This window comes from Mesocricetus auratus, unplaced genomic scaffold (assembly GCF_017639785.1).
Source record: "Mesocricetus auratus isolate SY011 unplaced genomic scaffold, BCM_Maur_2.0 Super-Scaffold_100001, whole genome shotgun sequence".
NCBI classification, from domain to species: Eukaryota; Metazoa; Chordata; class Mammalia; order Rodentia; family Cricetidae; genus Mesocricetus; species Mesocricetus auratus.
Window position 1 is genome coordinate 1860999 of NW_024429187.1, and position 16651 is coordinate 1877649.

The 16651-nt window shown below is 37.4% G+C and overlaps 1 protein-coding gene across 1 annotated transcript; it reads right to left on the bottom strand.

Annotated features, from left to right (window-relative positions):
* Window positions 1-1761: 1761 nt before the first annotated feature.
* Window positions 1762-5381, bottom strand: LOC101844028 (acidic proline-rich protein HP43A). Its single transcript, XM_040743706.1, has 4 exons — window positions 5266-5381; window positions 3506-3541; window positions 2123-2756; window positions 1762-1857 (listed from the first exon to the last, which is right to left on the bottom strand). Exons 1-3 carry the CDS (start codon window positions 5327-5329, stop codon window positions 2164-2166), a joined length of 693 nt encoding a protein of 230 aa, XP_040599640.1. The 5' UTR covers window positions 5330-5381; the 3' UTR covers window positions 1762-1857; window positions 2123-2163.
* Window positions 5382-16651: the final 11270 nt, after the last annotated feature.

Sequence of the window (16651 nt, forward strand, 5' to 3'; positions counted from 1 at the left end):
CATATAAAGATTGAAGTTAACAATAATGCTAAGCTATTAAACATAAAGAAAATAAGAAAGAAAATTTTCTTTCCTGTCTTGAGGGTCTTGAGTTTGTTTTTTATCTTAGAGTAAGCTCAATTCTTGTATTTTCCTGATAATATTCCTAAAAATATTTTTCACTTGAGTAATTTATGGTATGTTTCATGTATTATTGTTTTTTAACATGTGTTTATTTCCATAATTTAGTTGCTTTTGTGGGGCAGTTGAGGCAGGTTTTCTCTGTTTCATGGCCATGACTGTTCTGGAATTCCTCTTGTAGACTAAAATGTCCTCATACTAACAGAGATCCACCTGCCTCTGCGTCTCAAGTTCTGGAATTAATTTAAGACCACAGAACTACCTATTATTTCGGTTTATTTGAAGATGTTTTCAAAAATCTTTCCTACATTTAACCCCAAGCTATGTCTTTCAGGTAAATTTGGCAGGTTCCAGAGTTTCTTGGGACTTCCCCAAAGAGATTTCCCTCCCTTATTATGAAAGAAATAGTATAGTCATTAGGGTTGGTGACAATGTTGTTTTAGGCTTGCAAATCCTGTTAATAAGTAAGCAGAAGACTCATCTAGAACACAGGGGTGTTTGATGAATCACTCACTCAGAATGCAACCATGAAAATGAGTGGTTTCACCAGGATACACAGTTTCACTAATGTTGTAGATGAATATAGTTCGCATGTCTCTATGATACTACATACAAATCTTAACAAATCCTAGTATTCCATCTACACTTCTCCCTGCTATAGTGGATTAATGGCCATCCAAACAATATACATAGCAGACTGATTGTTAACATGTCCAAATGACCACAATTTTTATTTCTGAGTCTCCACTCCTCTGAAACTTCCACAAAAGTCACTTAAGTTTTCATAAATAATTCTGTGACTAGAGGGAGAAAAGGATCTCATTAGGTGAAGGAATAAAATTTGAAGAGATCATTCAAAGGACAGCAAATTAAACTTCTATGAATCAAGGCTCAAAAATTGTGGACGTTTTAAAGCTTCCTCAGTCACTAGAGCTTCTATTCATTTTATTTTTTCACTTTTAATTAAGATCCACAAAATGCAAAAAAAATGTACGTTTAACTGCAAACTCAACAAAATTAGATTGAAAGACTGTTTTAAAATATACTTAAACTATTTAATTTTTTCATTCACTCCTCATGCCCAAGTTTATGATATTTGTAAAATAATAAGGGTGAAGAAAAGATTAAACATCATGTCTCCTAGACACCAAAGCATTTATCAGACTGTCCAAGTCAGAGAAAGAATGTGAACTAGTTGATTCTTGAATGCTCATAATAGTAGCTGCAGAACAGGAAATTTCTCAAATGTAGATTATGAACTGAGAGCGTGTTACCTGTGAAAAACCAAGAACCCTTTTGCAGGTAATCCTAGGTAGCTATTCCCTAGTGTACTGTTCAAACAAGACACATGACATACCCAGAACATATTTATGTAGGCTAATTTGTTTAGTAGTTAGATCTTGAAATCCATGTCTTTTGTGAATTCTCCTGCTGACATCATAGGTATCTGGGAAATACAGAAAAGCTGTGAGCAGAACTTGGGGTAAGGGAATCTCTCCAAAGGGAGTTGGTTGATATGTAATGAGAGAAAGAGGATCCCCTTCCCTAAGTAACTTTAAGACTTTGTCTATAATCACCTTGCATGTGGCCACATGCTCCAGATTTCACTCACTCATGCTCAGAAGAAACAGCAAAGAGTAATCCCGTGCTAAATGTTTTATTAGAATGTTGAAGGTACACTTACAACATCATTGTTCCATTGAAATGACATTAAAGGTTATCTGTCCTCTACTTCACCTGAAACAAATGAATTTTTAAAAAGTCATGGAGAATGAAAACACAATGTAAAATTCCAGCATTTCCTGAAGATTCTCTTTGTTTTCTATAGATTTCTAATTATGTAATAAGAGTTAAGGCATTTGACATAGAGTTTATATCACAGAAATCATAGAATCCTAAGTTATAGGAGCCATTTAATATTCATAAGTATATATGCCTTTAGGAAGATGTTGCTGATCTATGGAGTTTGGGGGTTGGTATGAATGATAATGTATCTGATTACCTTTGCACTGCCATGGAACCTCTTGATTATGCAGAAAATGTCTACAGGGAAGTTGACTGCTCCTCACTTCCCTGCTGGGGTGGGCCTTCCTGGTTTCCAGGTTTAGGAGGGCGATTCTGCTGCTGGCCTTCCTGCTGGGGTGGGCCTTCCTGGTTTCCAGGTTTAGGAGGGCGATTCTGCTGCTGGCCTTCCTGCTGGGGTGGGCCTTCCTGGTTTCCAGGTTTAGGAGGGCGATTCTGCTGCTGGCCTTCCTGCTGGGGTGGGCCTTCCTGGTTTCCAGGTTTAGGAGGGCGATTCTGCTGCTGGCCTTCCTGCTGGGGTGGGCCTTGCTGGTTTCCAGGTTTAGGAGGGCGATTCTGCTGCTGGCCTTCCTGCTGGGGTGGGCCTTGCTGGTTTCCAGGTTTAGGAGGGCGGTTCTGCTGCTGGCCTTCCTGCTGGGGTGGGCCTTGCTGGTTTCCAGGTTTAGGAGGGCGAGGTTTCTGGTGGTCACCTCCTTGCTGTGGTGGTCCCTCTGGTGCATTTCCATCTTCTTCACCATCATCATCACCTTCTTCATCAGATGCAGAAGGTTGTGGGGGGAATTGCCCAGGTCTCTGGTGAAGTTGACCAGGGTCTTGGCCTTGCTGCTCTTCCTCTGCAGGGGTACAGATAAATAGAGTACTAGTTCACACCTTCTCTTTCTCCTAGATCACCCTCCCAGGTCTATGTCCATGGCTACTCCTGAGCTTAATTTTACACTCAACATACGAGCTGTCTTATGTCTCAATTCTTTTGACCAATGTTTTTCTTAAATTTTGTGCATGAAATGTGATATTGTGTTCCTTACAATTTCAGACAGAAGTGAAGAAAATAGTACAATTTGTAAATGTTACTGTTTAAAAGTGGCACACTGGCAAAATTGTGACAGAAATGTTCTTTCCTCAAATATATCATGCTGTTCAGGCCCCTGTTGTAATGGAGAACAAGAAACAAATGTAGGAAAGGAACGACAAGACATTTCATTCAATTTTTTTGCAGTGTCTTTTTACACATTAGTCAGCTATTTGGTTTGAGCATGTAATTCTGTGTGGACTCACTGGTGAAAGAGTGCCATTATGGAATTTAAATGAGGAAACCCAATATTCTCATCATATGCAAGACATTACTTCAATCTGTGGAAGAGACACAAAGTTCCTTTCATAAAACCTGGCTTTCTCCTATTCCAGTGTATAGTCCTGATCTAGGTCCTAGAGACAATGTTGGGAATTTTTACTGCCTATATCAGAGGAAGCTGTAACACATTAATTTCATAAAAAACAAAATGATTCAGAGACTTTACATGTCCGAATATTTAAAACAATAAAGGTTGCACAGAATGTCCATAGAGGATGAATCTGGCTTTACCTGAAAGTTGTGATATAGAGTCTTCATAAATGGTCGCTAGGAAATAAGCATAAAGCAAGTTTAAGGTTAATTATGACATTCTCAGGCTTCCCAGTAAAGAGGGTTTTCAACCATAGCTTCACATCACTAAGTAGAATTTTATTCTTGGGTAATGTTGCTGATAATGCTTCCATAATAGTTTTTATGATCAGGAGCAGCCACTATTCGATTCCTTATTATCTTTCTCTTTTTGTTCATGTACATTCTAGTATTTTTTTAATTTCAGTACTGTTTTATTTCTTCTGTTTCATATTTTAAATTAAATTTGAAAAAAATCTTATTTTACATATCAATCCCAGTAACCTCTCTCTCCTATCCTCCCATATCTCTCCCCCATCCCCATAATACTTCCTATCCACTCCCCAATGAGAGTGAGGCCTTCCATGGGAGATCAGCAAAGTATGTCACATCATTTGGGGTGGGACATAGGCCCTCCCTGCTGTATTTAGGCTGATAGAGTAGACCTCAATAGGGAATCTGCTCCCAAACTCCATTTTTGCACTAACAGAAAATACTGATTCCACTATAAGAGGCCCCATAATCTGCCCTGGCCTTCTACCTGTCACCAAAGTTCAGTAGGCCAGTTTCAGTCCTATACTGGTTCCCCAGCTGTCTGACGGTGGTACATGAGCTCCCACTTCCCCAGGTCAGCTGTTTCTGTGGGTTTCCCCACCATGGTCATGAATCCTTTGTTCATCACTCTTCTGTCACTACAACTGGTTTACATTATTTATGCTTTTATTTATGACCTCCACTTCCTATGTGGTATATTCACAGACATTTTATTCGCGAAAATGTGAATAAACTTTCTTTTAAACACCATGTATAGAACAATGCATATTGCCTATGCAACACTAAAATAGAGAAATAGGTGCAGTAAGGAATCTCATTGGATAAAAAGTACTTGCTGATGATTTGAAACCAATTTTTTTAATCATATGGTAGAAAGAGAAAACTTCCTCCCAATAGTTGTTCTCTGACTGGAATGTAAATAAGTATGCTCTTTCTCTCTCTCTCACTCTGTCTCTCTCTGTATGTGTTTCTCTCTGTGTCTCTCTCTCTCACACACATATACACCAACACAGACAATTGTGCACTGAAAGAATTTTTAAATATATCTCTCTATGTCTATGTGTGTAGTTGTATGTAGTTGTCCTCTGACTGGAATGTAATAAGCATGCAAACTCTCCCCCTCTCTCTTAGTGTCTATCTACATCTATATCAATATCTATATATGTACACACATACACTAAAATAGTCTTCAAAAATTATCCCCTGATGTTTCAAGCTCCTTTTGTACAAATTTTCAAATTCATTATCTTTTTCTTTTCTCAAAAATATTTCTGGTATATGTTTACTTCTTTCATTTTTCTCTATCCTCCAAACACCAAAGTTAACATAATTAAACCCTGCTTCTCATAGCATATTAAGAATTGTGTTCCTTCTGTCATGAGACTACCCTCTAACACTGTCTTCCATCATCCACCAACAAAATGTTATTTTGACAAATGCACTTGTGTTATTTTGTTGCAAGATTATATTCTTAAATGATACCATAAGTAAAGATCAACAGACAAAATGATAATATAAGTTTTCTAATATTTGTTCTCCTATTTTTTGCATCAGTTTCTTGTTCATCTTTCTCCTTTCCTCCCAGTCCTGAACTTCAGTTTGTTGTTCAAGTCTCATGCCACTGTACCACCCTTTCCCCTACTTCATACCTGCATTTGAGCTCTGAACCGTGCTCAGGGCCAACAAGGCCGCTGTTAGTAGGACCACCAGCATCTTGGAGGAGGCTCTGGAGTTGCTCCCAAGTCTGTGCTGGGGCCAGCAAGGCCAAAATCTTTATAAGGAAGGCAGAACAATGGCACCTTTCATGTCCTCACTATTGATCTGACCTGACACAGCAGGATACTTTGCATCACTGACTTTTCTTTGGGACTCTAGCCCAGCAGGATGCAGTCAATGTTTCAGTTCTCTATGGTACAATGTGAAATTTTGACAACAATATTTAAGTGATACAGGCAAAGTCTAGACATTAGATATATAGTTCTATCAATAAGTCTATTGTCCTTTAAGGCCTATCATTGTTTAAGTCACTGTTATTGACATAACTCTGACTCTGACCTATTAGGTATGATTGTGGGAGGATTTGCTTCTACATACCTGTATAATTTTGTCCATATTCTTCCTGTCACTGAGACTAAAGGTGCAAAATTATGTTCATTGTGTTATTGGCATGTGTTACATGCCTATAACACTTAGTTGATTGATTTGTTTAGTTCTGTAGGGAGTTAGCTCACCCAGTAGGGATGTATAACCTGTTTGGGCCTAGACAGTCTGTCAAGATTTCCCAGTATGCAGTTTATCATAGAAATAGAAGATGGAATAGTCTGTTCTTTGGTGTTAGATAAAGAGGAGTGGTAGTAGAGAGCCCATGTAATTGTAGAACCAGGTAATCCATGTGCACCCAGTTTTACATGACTCATTAATATTGTTTTTCTCAGAAGACATCTGAACACCAACTTTTTAATTGTTGTTTTTAGGACTGAATTAGATTATGTTTTGGTATTATTTTCTTCAGGAATTATTCTTTTTTAATTCAGAAGTATTCTTGTTTACATATCAGTCCCCCATTTCCTGGATCTCCCATTGTCGATTGCTCCTCACCAATGCCCAAATCACCCCACCTGTTCCCCAGTGATACTGAGGCTGTCCTGGGTGACCATCATAGTCCTTCAAATTATTTGGGAGAGGTCCCAGGCCCTTCTTCCCATATCTGGGCTACAATAGTGGGGATGGGCTCCAAAATTTCACTTGTGCTATAGGGATAAACATTGGCACCACTATTAGAGGTCCCCTAGACTGCCCATTCCTCCTAGCTGGCACCAACATTCAGAGGGCTTGTTTCAGTCCAATGCTTTTACCCGATCTTTTCAACTGGAGTCTGCATGCTCTGACTATGTCAGTTCAACTGTGACATTGACCCTTGATTGGCTAGAGTCATGAACAAATAGTCTGACAGCACCTTCACAGTCTCCATGGGTTGGCTTTCATTGACTGATCTTTAACATGGTGAATCACATTTGCCATGTTCTGACATGCAGTGCTCAGATATTTTCCATCCTGACCTGTTGATGATTTTAAGATCATACAACCCACTGATGTGCTTTGCCAGCACCATCTCTCTGCTTCTTACATTTCCAGTGAATCCCTTGATTTATCTTTCCATTTTATGTCTTCTTTGTTATTTAGCTTTCTTGTGATTTGGATTCATTGCTTCACTGCTGTTCTTCTACCAGTGTTCTTCATTTTAGGAGGCCAGATGTGAACTACAAAAGATAGTTTCTTTAGTCCACATGAGCGTAGTTTCTTTTTTTTTTAAAAATGGTTAGCAGATAACCATTTGTGGTTTCACATACCTTTAATCACAGCCATCAGGGACAGAGACTGATGCATCTCTTTGTGCTCCCAACCAGGTCTACAAAGTGAGTAACAGGACAGTTAGTACTATTACACAAGGAAACCTTGTGTTGAAAATTAAACTAGCAAACAAATGGTTAGCAGATATCATGTTTAACTGGTTATTTTATGGATTGTAGTGTTACTTTTTTCTATGATACTTTTCCGTGTTCTGCTTCAATTGGAGTCACTTGACTGTGGGAGGTGCACAACAGAGTTTGTAAATAGCTGCCTTTTCATGTCTGAGACTTTGTTGGGCTGCCATTATTACTTAGTGTTTTGTGGGGCCTGGTAGAAATTTGAAGACAATTTAGATGAGGTAAAGCAGGAAATGTCATCTGACTGTAAACTTAGATTATCCTATATCCATTGTGGAACACTTTCCTGCACTGTGCATATCAATGTGCCTGACAGTGCATTTTGAATAGTATAGAAAAAATGTCAGTGAAAAATGTCCTTTGCACAGATGCTGTGAAATTATATAGTGTCACCAGGTAGATAATAGATGTATTCTGAAGAGATAATGTGTTAGCATGTGTTAATTCTTTCTGGTTCTATGAAAACCAGAGACATTCTCACAAGACTCATGAAGTAAAATGAAGACAGGGAACCATTGACTCCTCAGAATATGGTTCAATCTGTAGTGATGTATTATTTATGATTCATTAAAGTTTTCCTGGAGATTAAGAAAAACAAAGTCAGCCTCAATGTATAGAGATCAGGCAGTGGTAACACACACCTTTAATCTTAGTAGACAGAATCTAGGAGGTGGTGGTACACAACTTTAACCCTAGGACTCAGGATTAAGAAATAGACGAATCTTTCTGAGTTCAGGGCTTCCCGTGAGGTATAAGAGATTAAATCAATCTAAAAGAGATTATATGCCTTTAATCCCAGCACTAGAGGGTTAGAAAAGATAAAAGCAGGATCTTTATTAGTCAGTAGGGGTATTCATTTTCCAATCATGCAGACAAGACGATGCAGTCTGAGACTTGGTGAGAGTTAGTGGGACAGAATCAGCCTATTTAGCCTGAGGTAGAGGTAAGAAGTTAGTGGCCAGCTTCTTTGCTTTTCTGATATTCAACTTGAAGTTTGAATCCTAATAATAGTTTCTGTGTCTTTTACTAATTCATGTTACACAAATCTATATTGACAGGATGGTTTTCTACTATCTGCAGATACAACATGGAAATGAGGGGTCCTGACCATGTATGGTTTTGCTAGATTTTGTACTGAGAAGGCCAGAGAAGGAGGAGAAGAGAAAGCGAGGCACACATAGTCATATGTGGACAGCTGAGGAATTTGTTGTTCTGGCTGATCTTAGCCTTGTCTTTAAGGGTGTCCTGGAATAGAGAAGTTGATTTTAACAAATACCACACAGCTTGAGGTCTTTTCTTGACATTTTTCAAACTTAGCAATATGTGAATGAGATTACTGTTTCATCAGATATTATACAAACAGGTTGTAAATGTGCCAAGAGGGAACAGTCAGTCATTAGTGATTACAGTGGATTAATTAATAAGCATTGTGTGATAAGCTCTTCAGAACCTATAGTGGTTGAAACAGTTGAAGAGTGTCTTTTCCATATGATTTGGCTGAGAGGAAGATGGGCATCGAAGAAACTTGTTATGGAGTTTGCTTTCAACATGACAAGATTAGCCATTTGGGCAAGAAACTGCTCTTGCCTGGACTGCTTGACTGTTGCAGTCTGGACATGGCGGACCCATAGGAAAGTTACTGCTGAACTCAAACAGTCCTCTTCAGGTTTCCTGCTTCATGGAAGAGTCTGTCAGACATTCTGCAGGACACAGAAAAATGACTGACAGACTGACAGTGCAGATGGACAGTTTGAAATTTTCTGCTTTGCTGAGAAGTCTTCTGGACACATTGTGGCCTGTGGGCTGAAGATGGATGTCCCGACATTACAGCAGAATTCCAGGTGACTGTCCAGGTAGCAAGATGTCTCTGTCAATTCTGGTGTTTATATATTATCTTTCTGTGGTCTTTGATGGAGTTGAAGATAGATAGTTATCATCATAGTTTTCCTTAGTTATGATAAAAGATAAGCTAAATATAAGACTTTAGACTCATAATGATAAGATAGATGATATTTTCTTTAAATCTTACTAAATGTTTCTGGACAAATATTGTAACTATATTCTTACTTGATAACTGTTCTGTTATATATAATTTGAGGATGTTGAAGTAATTTTAGACAGAAAAGAGGAGATGATGGGGAAGTCCTGTGTATATGTCAATAAAGCACTGTTGGCCAATAGGGAAGCAAGATAGGTGGGACTAGGAGTTGAGGAGGACTCTGGGAAGGAGAAACACAGGGAGTCATCATGTAGCTACCATAGGGGTAAGAAGTCTGGACCCTTTTCTCCTGTAAGAGAAATACTTAGATTAACAATGATGGAGTAAATACTTAATTCCGTGCTAGCCAATAGGAAACAAGCAAGGCAAACAGCTTCATAATTAATATAGCATCCTGTGTGTTCATTTAGGACTGATGTGGCTCTGGCAGGAAGGATTCTCTCTACATTAAACATTTAAAATTTGGATGAAGTGATCACTCAGCCATTGTAGGCTAGGCTTACAATCAAGAATATCAGAGAAATGTCCTTTTAATGTTTTGTGTTTAACATATAAAAATAAGAGTTTTGTGCATTCTGAATATTAGTCTCCTCTCTGACACAAATGTGACAAAGATTATTTTCCTCTCCTTATTGTTTCCTTTACTGTGTGGAATCCTTTAATTTCATCTAATCATGTTTGTCAATTTTAGGGATTTATTTTCTACTCAAATACTCTTCATGATGTCCTAAGTATGCACCTTAAAGTTCCCTTTGTCTTGCTGAATGCTTCCATAGTTTCTGCACCTCATTAAGATAAGATTAAATTAAAAGTAGATGAAATTTAGGTTGATTTATGTTTAGCATAGAAATATATTCATTTTTATACGAATAGACATGCAGTTTTTTCCAGAAGTATTTATTGATGAATCTGTTTTCTAGAATGGATGTTTTGACAGCTTTGTCAAAATTATGTGTCACTGTAATTGTGTAGGTTCCTTTCTGTCACATAATTACATTGGTTTAAGTATCTGTTTTTGTGCCTATGTGAGGCTGTTTTTCTTAATATGTCTTTGTAATATAATTTTGAGCTGGTGTTGTGCTACCATGTTTTTCTGTCCCCATAAGTGTAAGTTTTCTGAGAAACAAATAAGTCCTGTATCATTGGTTTCAAACCCTTTTATTCAATCACACATAACTCAAATATTCAGAGTGTAGCTATTTGTTGAATATATTTAGACATACTTTTGCTTATTTTCTAAACAATGTAATATAAAACTATTTACATTGAATACTCTAGAAACTAAGTATGTGGGAGGGCACGAGCTTATTACAAATATCTAATTACTTTTTTCAAGACAGGATTCCTTTCTGTGGTCCTGGAACTCAATCTGTAGACCAGGCTGACCATGAACTCAGAGATCAGTTTGCCTCCATTTCTCAAATGTGATGGTTGCCTGCCTAGCTCTATATCTAATTTTCAATTTCATAAATACTTAAATACCAGTAATGTCATGACTTTTCTCCTGTAAGCAGGCTTTCAAGCACAGCAGGTGGATTGTTTATTTTTCAGTGTACATTTAGTTTCCTATGAAATAGTGCCATATTTTCCACATCATCCATAAAACATACTTTTAACCCAAGACAAAAATTGAAATATACTGCATCCCTGCATTTATTACCTTCTCGACATTTCCTTTTTTATTCCTTATTACTTTAAGTTAATTTATTATCTTCTTACGAGATGTAAACACTACATTTTGTCATTCTTATAGGTATGTGAACAGCTTGTAAATTCTATAATATTCCCCAATTTTTGTGTCCTTTCCGCTTGCAAAATGAGATAGAAATTTTGAGATACAATTGTTTGCTTTTCAACATTTTCAAGATGTGGAACCTCTCCCTGCTGGCTTAGACGTGTTTATTTTCTTTTTTTTATACATTTTTATTTAAATTAGAAATAATCTTGTTTTACACATCAATACCAGTTCCCTGTCCCTCCCCTCTGCCCCTGCTCTCCACCAACCCCCTAGATCATTGCCTTTCTGTTTCTCAGGGAGGGTGAGGCCTTCCATGGGGGATCTTCAAAGTCTTCCACTTGATGTGTTTCTGATGTGTTCTGTTTTCATTGACGCCACCCTGCCTTGTATGTGAAAACCTGCTCCACTTTCTCAGTCTTTGACTTTTTCTCTTTGTCTTTATCCAAGTGGACTGTGAGTTCTTGGGAGTGATACTGTTGCATTTGCCTTGGTCATTAAATATTCTGAACATTTTTACTTCCCAAAAAACTGTGAGTTGAAATCTATGAAAGTGTATCTCTTGCAAATTACTTCTAATTAGAGGAGATCATACCAGTGAAGAAAAGTAGTTAGTATAGTATCACTGATGGTTCAGTGGTTAAGAACGCTTGGTTTTCAGAACCCAATAGTGGTTAACAACAGTTTTTCAATTCCAGTTTCCTCTTATTCTAGGATCACCCTCTCTCAGAAAGAGAGACAATAAGTTGTAATTTCATACTATTATATTGAAACACTGTAGCTATGGTTATGATGGCAGTACTCCACTGCCATAATTTTCTGAAGGGCATTACCTTTTTATCCATTTTCTGAAGCAGCAAAATGACAGAGAAGCTAGAGGGATGTCACATATAATTTCAGTATATTCTGAGATATAATCTTAGCTCTTTGGATATACAGTATTATGGTTAAAGCATTTACCACAAAGTGAATTTAAATTACATCAGTTAGAGAATTCTGTATATTCAAGATGGAGTGTAACACATAATAAAGACCCAGAAACATATACTAGGGTTCAAGTTAGAAGACCAGAAAAAGCAAAGCAACTAAGCCAGTATCTCTTACCTCTATCTCAGTCCAAGATGGGAGATCCTATCTCCACAAATCCTCAGAGTGCAATGCTCTCCCTGTTTGGAAACTAAATCTCATAAGAGACCGTTTGTTCTTGCTTTTATATTTCTAAAATCCTGGGATTACTGCATGATATCTGATTCATTTTCCTGTAGCCCAAGATGGTCTTTGACTCACAGAGATCTGTCTGCCTCTGCCTCCAAAGTACTGGGATTAAAGGCATGCACCACCACTGCCCAGCCTCTATAGCTATCTATTATTGCTGATGGGATTAAAGGTGACTATCACCACTGCCTGGCTTTACGGTTGTGGCTAGTTTTGCATTTTGATCCCAAGTGGTTCTATTAAATTATAAATCATTCATATATCACCACAATGGGGGTTGTTTCTGCTTTATGCAATTGATATAATGTATATGAACTCTAGGTTTTCTAGAAGGTCAAGGGAATGATGCTTTTGATTACTTTCTCATAGGAATGAGCCCTCTATATTACTTAACCACAGGAAAATTTCAATATCTAACGTCTTGGATTCTGTATTTTTGCTGAGTTGGTACTTACTGGTATTAAGAAGAGGATGATTCTCTTGCTGACTTGCAGAATGCATAGTCCTTGTTGGGTTCTACAATGAGGAGGGAGAGAATGATGATGATTGCCTCTTTGCTGTGGTTGTCTGTCCTGTGCATTTTTATCTTCAACCTCGTATTCATCAGCAGCAGAGGGTCTTGGGTCCAATTTTCTTCCCAATATTCTAACAGAAATTTCTCAATCATGATCATAGATATTTTCTCTTCTCTAGCATCCATCCCATTACTTATCCACCTTATACCCTTTTGCAATTTCCAGGTATCCCTTTACTTCATCTCTAATATCAGTGTTTACTTTATGTTTCTGTTTGGTTTTCCTTTTAGGACTAGTTAGGCTGCAATTTTCTCTTCTTCCCTTCTCAGGTGTTGTAGTTATAGGAATTCACCACCAAAACATTTCTCTAATCTCACCTATGTAATTGTTATTTCATTTTTTTTACTTCAATACTTGGCAAGAAGGCATCGTGTATGCTAAGTCATCATTTGGTTGCTGTAGCTTTTGCTGTATGTTGTCCTAGCCTCTATTTTGTGTATCTATAGGACTTACCTGAACATTCTTATTGAGAAACATATACTATTTTCTTTTCATGATTGACCTTGTGCAATTAATGTGTAATTACTCAGTTCAGAGGTGTGTGTGTGTGTGTGTGTGTGTGTGTGTGTGTGTGTGTGTGTAGGTATGGAGGAAATTTGAAGGGAATTTGGATGAAGGTAAATCAACAAGAGCATGAGATTGTGCATCTTAGACAGACACCCCCTATTCAGTATGGGCCATGAGTCCTATTCTATGTATGTGTGATGTTGCATACTGGTCCTCTGTGACTAAGTGTTGAAAATATTGTGATTTTTATAAATGAAGTAAAAACTGCAGAGATACAATGACTGATGACTTTTCCATATTCATCATAGATGCATTATGAAAGCACAATATATTATCACTTGGTAAATTTTCTGTGGTTATTTGAAATCAAAACAATCATGTCCCATGAACATTTTAGAAGGCAAAGTGCAATTATATGCTTTTGTTAAGCTCCTATATTCATTGTAGGTGCTTCTCTACCCAAAGACCAATTTTATATTTTTAGGAAGGAAAGTGAAGTCAGAGACAAAGGACAAAAGTGATAGCTAGGTAGATTTGTTCACATGTGTGTATGGTGGATCAGATAGTTCTAGGGTTGTGGCAGCTTTGTTCTTTATTTGATGGATCCTAAAAAAGAATAGCAGATTCTCTGAATGAAATGTTGCAAACATTTTTGTCCTTTCCTTGAACCTATTCAGTGTTGGCAATGTGTGAAACAGAGCATTCTCTTAACTCCTATCAAAATGTCACCTATGAACTCATGAGGTGTAATCTAAACACGTTGTGGAACATCTCACCAGGAAGACATTCTGTAAAGGTGAGCTTAAGTCATAGGCAGCATGCCCCAGGCTCCCAGTGACCTGTGAGCTGCTGGAGCCATTAAGTCATCCATATCTGCAATGTGTACTGTAGCTAGAAGCTTTTCTGCATCCTATCCAGTCCCACAGCCACTTATAAAACAATCATTCAGAGGCTTAATATTAATTATAATTGTTTCGTCAATGGCTCAGGCTTTTTATTGGCTAGCTTTTACATCTTAAATTAACCTATTTCTATTACACTATGTATTGTCACATGGCCATGGTATTATCTCACATCTTACTTCTCTGGGAGCTGCAGGTATCTCTTCTGACCCAGTTTTCTTTCTCTCTGTATCTCTACTTGGATATCCCACACAGCTATATTCTGCCCTGTCACAGGCCAAAAGAGTTTTATTCATCAACCAATAAAAGCAATACATATTCACAGCATACTGAAGGGCTTCCCACCTTAATCTCCCTTTCCCATCTAACTAAAATGATTTAGCTTTAACACTGTAAAATTACATACAACAAAAAATAGTATTAAGTCAGAATTACAGTTATAACAGTCTATTTGTATTTGTCAAAATTTAAGAAAGCATTCTACTACTATCCTATTTTTGTGAGTCTAAATTTTCATATCTAATTTATTTTTATCATAACTAAGGAAAAATATAATTATAACTGCTAATCTTCAACTTCATCAAACCCCCAGATAGATATATTACCTAAGTAAATAGTAAGTTCAGTGTAAACAACTCCCAAAATCCTATAAATGACAGGCATATCTAGATGCCTAGACAATCACCCAAAGTTCTGTGATTATGAGGCATCTGTCTTCAGCCTAAAGGTCTAGAGTATCTGGAAGACTTCTCATTGAAGCACAAAATTGAAGCTGTAACACCTGTATTGGCCGTTTGTTAGTTATTTTCCTCTGCATCCTGTAGAACTCTGAAGTACTGTCCCATCTTGGTATGGCAAGTTCAGCAGTAGCTTTCCTGAGGTTCCTGCTTGTCTACTTTGTACAACATATAATTAAAAAGGCAAGACAAAACCAGTTTCTTGCCCAAATGTCTAGTTTTGCTGCATTGAAAGCAAACTGCATAAAATGATTTGTGATGCCCATCATCCTCTTGAAGTAATTGGTACTGCCAGAAGCAGAAGTGTCTCACTGTCAAGAAAATTCCAGGTTCTTACAACAGTTTAAATGCTGTATTCGGTAGGTCTTTGAAGTGTTTGAAGATTACCTGTACATCTGAAATACACTTCTGCATATCTGGAACACCTAATGTGACTATAAGTTTAACTATTATAAATGACTATTAGTTTGTATTTTTAGCTATACATTACATTTTAAATGAGCTGCATAAACAAAATACTTATATATTGCCACATAGCTATGGTATTATCTCAGATCCTGCTTCTCTTGAGGCTGCTGGCATGTTTCCTGACCCTGCCTTCCTTTTCTCTGTATCTCTGCTTGAATTTCCCACCTATCTGTATTCTATCCTACCATTGACCAAAGTGGCTTTATTCATCAACCAATAAAAGCAGCACATACTTGCAGTTTACAGAAAGGTATACCACATCAGTGTACCTTGGACTTAATAGCCCCCAAAGAACCCACAACTTTCCATTATTTCATATTCATTTACTAAGCTTCAACAATCATACACAGATTGAGAGAATAAATAGCAGATGTATTTTCACATAAATTAATATGCTACCATGTATATATTTTGCAAAGTTCTACTTCTCTGGTTCTGGAAGCAAACCTTAAAGCTATGTTATCATATAATATTCCTTCTTCTCATGGGTTGCTTATATCATTTTGTCAGCATAATCTTATAAACATCCATGTTCTAAATACTTTACTTGTTTCTTAAGGATGCAATTCACAATGCCCAAACAGTCATATTCAGAGGTAATGAGGATTAGAAACTTAATAGCAAAGCTAAGCCTTGGGTGTTTGAGGAACCCAACTCTTAGCATCTAACAATAATTTTTCTGAAATTACAGTCATTTCACCAAGGGTTCAACATTAGGACCATGTTTATTTTTCATGACCTTGTAACACTGCTTAAAGAAAAGTGCACTTGGTGAGGGGTGCTGGAGAGATGATTTGTAGGCTAAGGGCATGTTCTATTCTTGTAGAAGTGCTGAGTTTCTTTCTAAGAGTCTACAATGAGTGGCTCACAACCACGTATTACTTCAGATCCAGGAGAATTAATGTCATCTTCTTGCCTTCTATGATACTTGTACTCACATACATAAAGACAGACAGACAGACACACAGAAATATAGACTCACTGGGTTACAGTTATATATGCATATCTATATGTGTAACAATAATAAAGAAGGGATTATGAACTCAAGAGGCAGTAGGAAGACACAGGAGGAGTTGTAATGGGGAAAGGGAGAGGTAGAAGGGATCTAAAAATGCATTGGATTCTGTTTTCAAAACATTTCTCAAATATGTCTTTCATCATGTCTATTCTGTGACCCTTGTGAGTCCACGCTCCTCTCTTGACCATTACATTTGCCAGGGCTAAGTAGGGCTCATGGATAATTTACAACATTAGATTTCATCTTATAATGAGCTTGATGTTATTTTTCCCTCTGTAGACAGAGGTAGGGCCTAGCCAGGATGGGTGTAAAGAGCTAGAAAGTGGCTATGTCACTTACCCTCTAAGATTTCCTGATTTTAACTTCTTACCTGATTAGAAGGAGTGCTGCT